Consider the following 13,102-nt stretch of genomic DNA (forward strand, 5'->3'; position numbering starts at 1 on the left):
GTCTTTACCTGGAAGGATATCAGAGAGATTCCCACACTCTGAGGCTTCTCCAGAAATAGACAGGCAGAAGGTATTAAGTCCAATAGTGGCCAACACCCCAACTCATCTAAGTCAAACGGACGAAATTAATGTAGCTTAATCAGTAGGACCAGGTGGCAGTCACCCAAAGGTCTGAAGGAACTCAAGGATGAAATTGGGAAGCTGTTGGCCAAGATACTGGATCCAACACTGCAAACAGGCAGATTGTGAATGTCATTCTGTTCATTAGAAGGGGTCAAGAGAGGACCCAGGGAGCCTTAGAAAAGCAAGTATCTCTTCCGCTTGTCCAGTCGCCAATAAAGAACAGCATCATTAGACACTAAAACGAAAATAACTTCCTAGGGGAAAGACAATATGGTTTCTGAAAAAGGAAAGCATGAGTCACTGATTTATTATTGGTCTCTGAGGCATGTAGATAAAAGGCCAAATGTTGGCACAGTTTAGAGTAAAGACTTTTTTTCAAGTGCCAACATGAAAGGGGATGCGAGGAGGTAATGGATATATCAAGCCATATGGATAAGGCAAACAGTTTCTACACCCCGTCAAAATTGCAACATATTGGCAGGAAGGGGCACTTTTTAAGACTTGAAAGAGATCAGGTGGTGATGATAAAGGACATAGTACTTCACACTGCAGGTAACAGATTTAAAACACATCACCATTTGATGGTATTGGAAAAAGACACAAAGTAAGTTCACTTCAGGAAACATTTCGCTGAGCATTGAATGTCAAGCTTTGTACTAAGCAGTGGGACCATAGCAATGAATAAGATCCCTTCTGCCCTCCTAGTTCGGTCTGCTGTATACTGATTCCAAAAACCACGAAAAGGGTTCTGCGTTGGGACTAGGGCCCATTTACGACAAGTTGGTAACCACTGACGGAAATCGGGTAGGATAACCGCAATGATGCACTAACTTATCCCTTGGAGCCACAGTTCACAAAGGCACTAATATATTAGGCTAAAAGGAGCACAGATCCAAAACAAAGTGCAAATCCTTTGTTAAAACCAATGACAAATGCAGTGCCAACCATAAACCCTAAAACCCAATTACTGGTTTATTCAGTGGAAAAAGACATAGTGGATTTTGAGTATGTGCAACTTTAACATTAATCACTATCTCCCTTTACCTCAGGGAAAAGGAAAACAGACATGATAAAGGGGCTTGTCACGACTGACTGAAAGCATGTGAGCCTTTTTTTATTTTTGACGTGATGCACACATATATACGTGCACGTGCACAAATTTCCAAAAGCCTCATGAAAAGAAAATCAATTTTTGTTTATTACAATTTAAAAAAAAAGCCAAGAATTTAAAAAGGAAAGGGCGATTTAGCAACCATGAATTTGAGGAGTTCTGCCAGTTTTAGGCCATCTCAACCTTGCTAAAAACTAAAAATTTTCTCTGTTCGTGCAGGAAGATCTAAGACATGGATTGTAATTTTGGCAGCATGAAGCCCAGGAGACTGATGTCTCTCCTACAAGCAAAATGCTTCTTTTTTGTCATCAGTTTGAAACACCTACCTTCCTCTTTTTCTGCCACATTACTCAGGAGGCTGTCATTCCAAGGAAACTTACAATGTGCCTGTGTAGGGGGAAGTGTGAGTGCTCCCTGGCGTGAAAATAAGAACTTCTTTGATCATCAGATTGTTTAGTATTTTCAAACCATCTAATGGCACTTCCATAGGAACTCCATGAAGAAAAACAAGGGCTAACAAAGAAGTCCTCACGAATCTGACACCGTGTGTTCCAGTTTCTCTAATAAATCTACTTTCCCTTCCTTCTTTCTTTTCTTGCACAATTTTGTTTAAAAAACGGCATATAGTAATTGTCATTTGCAATATCAGTTACCACCCAGAATAAAAATCTAAATGGGGCTAAAAGGTAACACATTTCTGGGGCACCTCGGTGGCTCAGTCAGTTGAGCGTCCGACTTCAGCTCAGGTCATGATCTCGCGGTTTGTGAGTTTGAGCCCTGCATCGGGCTCTGTGCTGACGGCTCAGAGCCTGGAGCCTGCTTTGGATTCTGTGTCTCCCTCTCTCTCTGCCCCTCCCTCACTCGCACTCTGTCTCTCAAAAATGAATAAACATTTTTAAAAACTGTAAAAAAAAGAAAAGGTAACACATTTCTCAGGTATAGTATTCCAGTGAAAATCTCTGCCTTCTTCTGGGGGACCATATTGGGAGATGATATTGGGCTCCTTTTCCTTGTTTTCTCTTTGCATCGTAGGACTGGGCCCGTAATGGACCTTTCATGAGTGTGTATTGAATGAATTTCCTATACTCTTCTTCTTGCTACTCCTTCTCCTAATGAATAACCAGGACTCCTAAAGAGTGTAAAGAGAATAACTATTCTCCTAAAGAATAGAGGAGGATTCTGATCTTCCTCTAGAATGAAGAACTGCAAACTTATCGGCCTCACATTTGAAACCTAGGTATAGCCCACAGCTGCATGTCAATACCTCTGTCTAAAAAAGATCCCTCAGAAAGAGCTATGTCAATAAATAACACTAGAAGGAAAACGTGTCTGTAAGTGTGGGTATACACATGGCTTACCTGCTAAATTGACAAAGCTAAAAACCCCTGTGATGTCAAAGGTTAACACACACACACACACACACACACACACACACACACTCATACTCTACTAGTGAGAAGGTAAGCAATATTTTAGAAGGAAAATTCGGACATAAGTATAAAAAAACATCATGAAAGATCATCATGGGTCTTCTACTTCTAGGAATTTTTTATAAGGAAAGAATATAGGATTTACACAAAGATTTAGCCCTCAAAGATGACAGCCAAATCTCTAACAGCCAAACATTGAAACAACCTAATTGAGTGCTTACATCAGCAGCACGTATACGAAAACAACCTAACTGGTCAGCAATAACGAGATGGTCAAGTTAATTATAATATATCAAAATGATAGAATACTATGCAGCTGTTAAAAACGTATAGAAAGAATATTGGTTAACTAAAAAGCAATTGGTTAAGCGAAAATAGCATGCTAAAAGAAAAATATGTTATAATTTATTTATTTTGATTTATTTTTATTTTTTTGAGAGAGAGTGAGAGAATGTGTGCACATGAGCAGAGGAGGAGTAGAGGGAGAGGGAGAGAGAATCTTATGCAGCCTGATGCAGGTCTTTATCTCACAACCATGAGATCATGGAGATCATGACCTGAGCCAAAATCAAGAGTCAGATGCTTAACCAACTCAGGCCACCTAGGCATCCCTGTTATAATCTTTTTAGATTAGGTATGTGCACCTGTGTGTGTGTGTATACACACACATTTATTTATTTATTTATTTATTTATTTATTTTAATTTTTCTTAACGTTTTATTTATTTTTGAGACAGAGAGAGACAGAGCATGAACAGGGGAGGGTCAGCGAGAGGGAGACACAGAATCCGAAACAGGCTCCAGGCTCTGAGCTGTCAGCACAGAGCCCAACGCGGGGCTCGAACTCACAGACCGCGAGATCATGACCTGAGCCGAAGTCGGTCGCCCAACCGACTGAGCCACCCAGGCGCCCCCACATTTATTTATTTAAATGCATATATGCAGAAGAACATACATAAGTGGGCATGCAGTTATCTGAATTGTCTCTTTTTCTTCATTTTTCTCCATATCTGAATTTTCTGATTTGTCTATGATGCATATTAATTGCTTCTGAAATAAACATATAAAAACAGACATCATAAAAAAATCCACAAGACAAACATAGTCTTTCTAAAGACAATTAAATTAAAAAAAAGTGCCCCTTAAATTGTTTGATGAAACAGGAAATCCCTGTGAGTTAATATTGGTTGATAACGGTAGGTAGAAATGGAGAGAAAACATCCATGCTCAAAAATTCATCTGATTGGTATTTTCTCATCTCATGTATCTATTAGGGTTCCCCCCACCTTTAAACTAAACAGTCCTTCTAATAAGCACTAAAAATTAAAAAGCCAACATTGAGATTTTTCTCCATCTATGCAACTGATTCTTAGAATATATTGCCTTTTCTTTTAGATCAAAGCATCAAAATTGCCTTTGATCCAAAACAGCCATGTAGTGCCAGCATTTACATCTGAAGTCAACCTATTTATAATCACAGGGTTCTTTTTTTTTTTTTTTTAACATCTGATTTTCTTTTTATCCCTATGATGCAAAGGCGACTAGTGATAGTACAATTCAGAGAACAGCAGCTCTGCTTTGTTTTGGAAGCCATCTTCTTTACTAATACAGGACATTAAAAATGCAAACACCACAGTTAGTCAATCAGGAAAACAGCGTTGTGAATGTCAGGGCTCGGAGGGTACAAATTAGGGAATTCGTTTTTCCCTTAACAGAAGTATATTCACTAAGTAATTTGCTTTCTTTTAACTAGAGTTATCCCCTTCCATTAGCTGGAGGAGTGAGTCCAAATTAAAATCGCTATTCATCAATTACTGCTGGAGGCACACTCCAGCCTCGTGTTAGGACCTAGGCAATAAAACTCATCAACTGCCATTTTCATCATTGTTATCTCAGAGCGTTCGAAAGGAACGATTTGGGGTAGGGGAGAAATTGGAAACCCCTAGTTATTGCTGACATGATAGCAAGTATTTTTGAGGATTTTTAATATATTTAAGCAGTCAATTTTTCAGTGAATTCTAATTTCACCCTTGTTTAGTGTATACTTGCTAGGCACTGGGAATACAGTGGCAAATACAATGACCTAGTCTATATCCTCACACAGCTTATGTTCTAGAGGGAGGGAAAGTGAATACATGAGAAATCTTAATTACCCATCATGATGAGCACTTACGGGAAGGGGACGGGGTCTGAGAAAGAAGAATGGGAAGATGCCGGTCCACCTGGTGAGTCTGGGATCTCTTCTTTAAGGAAGTTACATTTGAGCTTCAACACAAAGGATGGCGGTCATGAACATTCCTCATAATACGCTTCTCTCAAAGAGAATTTTATTAGCATCCCGCTTTCCTGATGTTCCTCCTACCTCCCCAGCCATTCCAACTTCAGCTTTCACGGACTCTGAAGTTCCTCAGGGCTAAATTCTACATCTTCTTCTCTTCTCGGTTCCAAGTTCTTCCCAAGACAATCCATTCCACTCCTGTGACCTTAGAGAACATCTACGTAGCAGCAATTCCCAATATACTTTTGCAGCCCAGACCCCCTCATCCTAGCTCTGCATCTACATGTCAACTGCCTACGTGACATCTTCACTCGAAAACTTCATAGGAATCCCAAATTTAATGTAGCCAATGCCAAAAATCAAGATACTTCACTCTCAAATCTTCTCATCCTCTAGCAATCTCCATCTGCCTACGCATGAACCTTCACTCAGTTGCTGCATCACTAGTCAACAGAGTCAACCATGACACCTGTTCTTCATCTCCCTCATATAACTGGTGATTCAACCCTATCTGGTTGGTGGACAGATAAAGTATATCTTAAATTTCATCACATTTTTCCATCTCCCCTGCCATCAACTCTTCCTTGGACACTGCAACCTTCATATTCTTGCCTCCACTCTTGCCTACCTCCAATTCACGGTCTTAAATGAAAATTTATTCAGATTACTCTCTGGTTTTAAAATTCTTTCTCTGTTCTGGGGACACCTGGGCGGCTCAGTCGGTTGAGCATATGACTCTTGATTTTGGCTCAGGTCATGATCTCACAGTTTGTGAAACCGATCCCCGTGTCGGGCTCTGTGCTGACAGCATGGAGCCTGCTTGGGTTCCTTTCTTACAATTCCTTCCTTTCTTAAAAAAAAAAAAAAATGTGTATGTTCTGTTTCTTCCAGCCGAAACATCTCAGTTCTCCCTGATATACATTCTCTGAGTGCCATACTCTTTTCTGTATCAGATAGGAGTGCATTTGGCTACAAGGGACAGATCACCCAGTGGAAGTGATTTCAGCAATAAGGACAATAAATGACCTCGTATCACAAAACGGTTGCAAAGTAATCACTTCCAGCATCAGCACAACACTTTTTGACTGAGGGTCATCGTCGTATGGCTGCAAGGAGGCTATCAGAACTCCACACATCATGCCCTGACCCAACTTCATTCAAGGTAGAAAAGGGCAAAGGATGCTTTCCTCTTGTGTGTATCACCCCCAGCTGCAGGTAAAACAGTTCTCAACAGTCCTCACACCTTCCTCTATCCTGTACCGACCACAGCTGTGTCATATTGTAGCTCTTACTGCAAGGGAGACTGCTTAGATAGTTCGGGAAGGAGAAAGGAAGGCGGTTGGAATGGCTATAGTATATATGATCAACAGTGTCTGACACGTTCTTCGGAGCGTTTACTAAAATAATAATAAAAGAATTAAATATGAACATTTTGTTCATCATCTTCTCGGTAAGATTATAAGCTCTTTGACTACAGGGAATGTGCCTGTTTTATAAGCCCCAAATTAGCACAGCACCTGGCCTACCCAGGAAGTCAGTTAGCATTGGCTGAATAATGAATGAATAAATACAAAAGAGAACAGAGGCAGAAAATAGGTGCAAAAGGGACAGAAAACTGCCAACGCAAAACTTGCTTACGCTGATTGTCCTCTCTCAGCTCTCATGGTTCCGCTCTCCATTCCAGTTAATTTAAAAACAATCCTTTATGTGAAGGGGCGCCAGTGTGGCTCAGTCAGTTGAATGTCTGACTCTTGATTTTGGCTCAGGTTGTGATCTCAGGGTTGTGGAATTGAGCCCCGTGTTGGGGTCTCCACTGAGCATGGACCCTGCTTAAAAGTCTCTCTCCCTCTCCCTTTGCCCCTCCCCAACTGGTGTTCTCTCTCTCTCTCTCTCAAAAAAAAAAAGTAATAGTAATAATAATAATAAAATCATAAAAACAATCTTTTATTTTTAAAAGAAGCTTAAAACTTTTGGGGCACCTGGGTGGCTCAGTCGGTTAAGTGTCCGACTTTGGCCCAGGTCATGATCTCGAGGTTCTTGAGTTCAAGCCCTGCCATCAGGCTCTGTGCTGACAGCTCAGAACCTGGAGCCAACTTCAGATTCTGTGTCTCCCTCTCTCTGCCCCTCCCCCGCTTGTTCGTTCTCTCTCTTTCTCTCTCTCTCCCTCTCAAAAGTAAATAAATAAACTTAAAAAAAATCAGTAAAAAAGGCAACTTTTAATAACATTCAATTCTTTGCACAAAAAATACAATTTCCGCAACTTTTTAATTCCTGCCATGGAAGTCGACATGGGTATTGTTTTTTATTGAGATCCAGGAATGAATTCTTTACAAAAATAAAATAAAATTGTCACCCCTTTAATAGAGTTAGACGATGCAGAAAATTTTGAATTGCATCAAGTACATAAATGCAAATCAATTCTTGGCTAAAACATCATTCGACAAGAAAAATGTATAAAAGCCAGAAAGTTATTTAAAAGAGCAGTCATCAAATTTTTGGTCTAACTTTTCCACTCCCGAAAGTGTCACGCCAACAGATAAGGATGTCATTCAGATTGGCGGACTGGGGAGAAGGCAGATGTAGAATGCCAGGCACAGAAAGGATGCTTAGTATATTTTTGTTCTTATGTCTAGAGCAAAGGAAAACCTGGGTTTATTCCTAACTCTGTCATGTCCTAAATACGTACCACAGGCAAGCCGAGGATGTTCCTTGGTTCATGAATGATAATCTTAAACTACCTTTCAGTTATAAAACGAAATAATAACTTGAGAAGTTAAATGCAAAACAAAAAATGGTGTGAAATACAACCGACAGTAGACAACCTAATAAAATAGTAGGCAATAAATTCATAGTTCTGAGAGTATCTCTATTTCCACATGCAGAATCGGTTTCTGTAGCTTCTGATGGATACTGAAAGGGAGGAAGAAATTGTACTTTGTCCTAGGTTCTTCTAACTGGACTCTAAATTAAATTTCCCATTTAGGGGCACCTGAGCGGCTCAGTCGGTTAAGGGTCCGACTTTGGCTCAGGTCATGATATCACAGTTCGTGAGGTTAAGCCCCACGTCAGGCTCTGTGCCGACAGCTCAGAGCCTGGAGCCTGCTACAGATTCTGTCTCCTTGTCTCTCTGCCCCTCCCCTGCTGTGCACTGTGTCTCTCTCACACTCTCAAAAATAAATAAACGTTAAAATTTTTTTTAAAAAAAGAATTAAATTCCCATGAAGGCAGATTAACAAGAGAGAAAAACCAAAGTCTTATTATGGGCACATGGAGGCCGAAGAATGAGATCGAGACCCAAACAAATGACGAAGGCGGTTTTTACACATTTTAGACAATGAGACAATACATTTGTGAAGCCTTGACACGATAAAGAAAACGTGTTTGGAAATTTTAACTGGTTAGGAATTCTAAGTGGAATTTGAGTTGGAGTAGTAGATTAGTAAAAAGAAAAGTAACAATTTGTTTGTACAGCCTTCTCAGCTTTACAATTCCTGTCTCTGGTGGTCAGGATGTCTTGTTACTTCTTTCTACAGGGAGGGCACCTTTCAGGTGGGAGATTTGTCTTCTGTTTTCAGGAGGCCAGAGGGGACCTGAGTGTCTTTGCCCTGACTGATTCCCAAGTGGCTTCAATTCAAAATAATCAATATGCCACTGGGGCACATTTTAGGTGGGCCTGCCCTTGGCCCCTACTACACTATTCTGTTCGGTCATCTCCAAACACAAAGAGTGCGGACATACAAATGTCACAATTCATCTTGAAAGAGAGTTGTAAGTGCACAAGCAAGACTGGGTTTCAACTTTAAATATGGTTTTCCTTTGAAATAAAATTCCTTAAAAAGAGAAAATGACTTTAGCATTGGCAAAGGGAGTCCCCCTAAGGAAAAAAAAAAATGTAAACAGATGGCTGAGAAAGATCACCCACATGCTGCACACATATCTTGAGGAGGCATTTCTAAGAATGAAGCGGCATTTCCCAGCCTGGGCCACTTCCCACAAGAATCCTTATTTTACCCGCGGAAAAACACAGGGTTTATACGTGTGGCCAGGGGGGACCTCCGCAGCGCCGTTGCAACCTGGCCCGCTGGGATCCAGACTAGCGTCTAACAACACCCCCCCCCCCCGTCCCCCACCACACACACACACACACACACACACACACGCAAAATGTTCCGAAAGAACATAATAAATCAGTGTTCGGTGATCAGCACGGAACTAACATCTTCCCGTATGCATGCGCTGTTAAACCCTAGCTAAGCATATTAAGCATTCAATTTAATGTATGACACACATCTGTTCCGCTTTCTCAGCGAGCAGAAGTTTCAAGATAACTTCAATCCCAGGCTTAATCAAGGAGAACAAAATCTTGGCCATGTTTAAAACTGAGGTTTAAAATATAATCCCAATGAGGGCAAGAGAGACCATTTTGCTGTGACTAATGAAATTATATGACACCTAAAGCTAAGCCCCAAAATCACCTGAGCAGAAACACTAGACTTTTTTTTTTTTTTAATCTGAGCCTCTGTAGTTTTCCTTTTCACGCCACCACCATTTACCAAAGACCTTCCACTGTATCCAGTTCAAAGCAACGAAACGTAAGCAAGAGCGAGGCCTCCGAAAACACGGTGGTTTCACCTTCCCTAATGCCCCAAGACCCTAAGAGGGAAAAGGAAAACTCACGGATCTGTCTTTTACGAGGAGAGCGCAGCACTGAATTCCAGCCATCAGCATCTTGTGGGGGTTCCAGGCCACGGAGTCGGCTCTGTTGCGGAAAACCAAACGGACAGGGAAGGAGGGAATAAGTAGCTTCTGGCGGCAAGATTACGATCATTAGTAGCACGTGATACTCACACCCAGGTGTTCAACAGGCTGCCTTGTTGGAGCAGTTGGGGGAGTTTGGGGTTTGGGTTGGTTTCCTTTCCAGTAAAGCGGTGACTTTGTCTCTGTTTTCATAGTCCCTTGAGTGTGCAAGATCCAGGCAGATGCACTTGCCTGAATGCGAGGTGCCCCGGGCCTGGAAAAACCACATTTACCTGTGGATGCCTCTCAGGAGCTTGCGGTGCTTCCTTGACATCAAAGCTGAACCGCCCCACGAAGCCTGTGGAGATATTTATAGAACCACAACACGTTATTTCAATGCCATTCGTCTGTCAGTCCTCTGTCACAGAAAACCCTGAGTGACAACCTGTATGGTTTCCATACAACATCCAGTGCTCATCCCAAGAGTGCCCTCCTCAATGCCCATCACCCGTTTTCCCCTCTCCCCCACCACACATCTCCAAAGGCAAGGGAATTAAAAGCAAAAAATGAACTATTGGAACCTCTTCAAGATAAAACGTTTCTATGGGGCGCCTGGTGGCTCAGTCGGTTAAGCATCCGACTTTGGCTCAGGTCATGATCTTGCAGTTTGCGAGTTCGAGCCCCACAGCTGTGCTCACAGCTCAGAGCCTGGATCCTGCTTCAGATCCTATGTCTCCCTCTCTCTCTGCCCCTCCCCCTCTCTTGCTCTCTCTCTCTCTCTCTCTCTCTCTCTCTCAATAATAAATAAACATTTAAAAATTTAAAAAAAGATAAAAAGCTTCTACACAGCAAAAGAAACAATCAACAAAACTAAAAGGCAACCAACGAAATGGGAAAATACTTGCAAATAACATACACTTGCAAATGACATATCAGATAAAGGGTTAGTATCCAAAATCTATGAAGAACTTACCAAACTCAACACCCAAAAAACAAATAATCCAGTGAAGAAATGTTTTTATTCTTTAGTGTCATTACTGAAGCATAGTTGCCACACGACGTTACATTCGTTTCAGGGGTACAACGCAGTGATTTGACAATTCTATGTATTTCTCAGTGATCACCACGACAAGTATAGTTACCATCTGTCACCATACGTCGTTATTACAGTATTATTGACTATATTCCTGATGCTGTACTTTTCATCTCTGTGATTTATTTATTTTATAACTGGAATTTTGTGCCTCTTAATTCCCTTCACCCATTTCACCCCCACCCGCCCCTCCCCACCTCCCGTCTGGCAACCACAGGTTTGTCCTCTGTATTTAAGAGGAAAATAGACAATATCCTTTGCAATGCTGGCATTCTCCCACACACAACATGCCAGGGTTGATAATGAGGTACGGGCTGAGGGCTGGCATTCTGAATAATAAAGAGCACAGTTGACAGGGTGGGTAGAGGGGTACACAGGAACTCAAAGCCAACTAGGAAGGGCTAGGTGGAACCCATTCATTAGATCTTTTCAGCCAAACAGTTTTCAGAAGTATTTGCAAATCAAAAATGTTTGAAGAGTGGGAGAAAGGAAGCCTGGGACTTAGGGAAGATGTCCACAGGAGACATAAACATTATGAGCGAAGGAGAAGACAGCTGAGACTGGGAAATGGAAGGAAACCCCACAGACGGGAAGTCTGGAGCCAGGAGTAGGGGGGATGCTGAGGGGCGGCGGGAGGGCGGGGAGAGGAAGAATCCACATGAGAAATAAGGAAGTCAGTCTGGTCCTTGAAATTGAGCAGACTTCGAAGTTTTAATTTGCAGAGTATGGAAGGGTAATGGTTGTGAGGGAGTATGAGGGCACCAACTTGGGCCATGTTGAATGCCCTCCATGGTTATCTAGACCACACAACACTGCATTGAGAATGGAGCCATTATTACCTCAAAATTTTTAATGGAAAAACTAAGGTTCAGAGGTGGTAGGTGAGATCTGGGAGCCAAAGCCCATTCCTGCTTCAGGATAACATCCTGGCTTAGGGCCAAATGGTAGAAGACAGTGTGCGGAGCTGAGGGTGATGGAAGGAGGTGAGTTCGGGAGCCTCACACACCACATTCGAACACCTTCCCGTCTCCTGCACCACCCTCTGCCTCCTTTTCCTCCCCCAAAATTAAACAAATTCTCACAATCCTAGTGAGGGGCAAGGAAGTTTGAAAATCACATGAACTTCGAGCACCTGGGAGGCTCAGTCAGCTAAGCATCGGACTGCAGCTCAGGTCATGATCTCACAGTTCGTGAGTTTGAGCCCCACGTTGGGCTCTGTGCTGACGGTGTGGAGACTGCTCTCTCTCTCTCTCTCTCTCTCCCTCCCTCTCTGTCCCTCCCCCACTTGTGCTCTCTCTCTGCTTTCCTCAAAATAAATAAAAAGAAAATCACATGAACTCTTTCAAGGCGTTAGCTCCATGGTTCAGAGTGGCTTGGCAGGGCCGGAACAGCTCCTCCTCAGGCTTAGTCCTCAAAAGAGCTGCCGGGAGAAGAACAACACCCCTCCGGGCACTGTCCTACTCCCCCCCCCCCCCGCCCCGCCCCAGTTTGTCCTCTGTATTTAAGAGTCTCTTATGGCTGGCCTCCCTCTCTGTTTGAAACTATTTTTACCCCTTCCCTTCCCCCATGGTCTTCTGTTAAGTTTCTCAAGTTCCACATATGAGTGAAAACATATGATATCTGCCTTTCTCTGACTTATTTCACTTAGCATAATACCCTCCAGTTCCATCCACGTGGCTGCAAATGGCAGGATTTCATCCTTTCTCATCGCCAAGTAGTATTCCATTGCATATATAAACCCCATCTTCTTTATCCATTTATCAGTGGATGGACATTCAGGCTCTTTCCATAGTTTGGCTATTGTTGAAAGCACTGCTATAAACATTGTGGTATATGTGCCCCTATGCATCAGCATCCGTGTATGTTATTCTCTTTGATTAATTAGTTAAGAAATTAATAGCAAGACCAATCTGGACAGGGAGGTGGAGGCAAGGGCAGAATTGAGATCCGGCAGCTTCTAAAGCCCCTGATGTTAAATACGTACGTATTTACTACCTCCCCTGGGATTGAGAATGAAGAGTGGGTAAGACACCCCAGCACGCTTGGCTGGGATGGGAAATCATGCAGTATCCAGGGCCTCTGCCTCAGAGAAGGGCCAGACCAGACGGTTCTTCTAGTCTGAGGCAGAGGGTACAGCAGCATTTGCCGTCCTGGAGGAAGGATAGTGCCAGAGATACAAACTGCCAAAACGCGGAAGTTTTCCTTAAGCAGTTGTGTAAAAATACACTATAATTAACCAAATGTAAGGCACTACCGAAGGTAAGAGTCACCATCTTTTGTGTGCCACCAGGAAAGAAAAAAAAATGACATCAACGTACCAACTTCAGACGC

General features: G+C 42.3%; 1 protein-coding gene across 1 annotated transcript in view; it reads right to left on the reverse strand.

Annotated features, from left to right (window-relative positions):
- GADL1 (glutamate decarboxylase like 1) overlaps positions 1 to 13,102 on the reverse strand; it is a 279,311-nt gene that overhangs the window by 96,406 nt on the left and 169,803 nt on the right. Inside the window, exons 13-14 of the mRNA XM_042955688.1 lie at positions 9,972 to 10,036; positions 9,619 to 9,700 (exon numbers count right to left, since the gene is read on the reverse strand). Coding sequence (XP_042811622.1) covers positions 9,619 to 9,700; positions 9,972 to 10,036 — 147 coding nt within the window. The remainder of the gene's footprint in view (positions 1 to 9,618; positions 9,701 to 9,971; positions 10,037 to 13,102) is intronic.

Source organism: Panthera leo, chromosome C2, assembly GCF_018350215.1.
Source record: "Panthera leo isolate Ple1 chromosome C2, P.leo_Ple1_pat1.1, whole genome shotgun sequence".
Lineage (NCBI taxonomy): Eukaryota > Metazoa > Chordata > Mammalia > Carnivora > Felidae > Panthera > Panthera leo.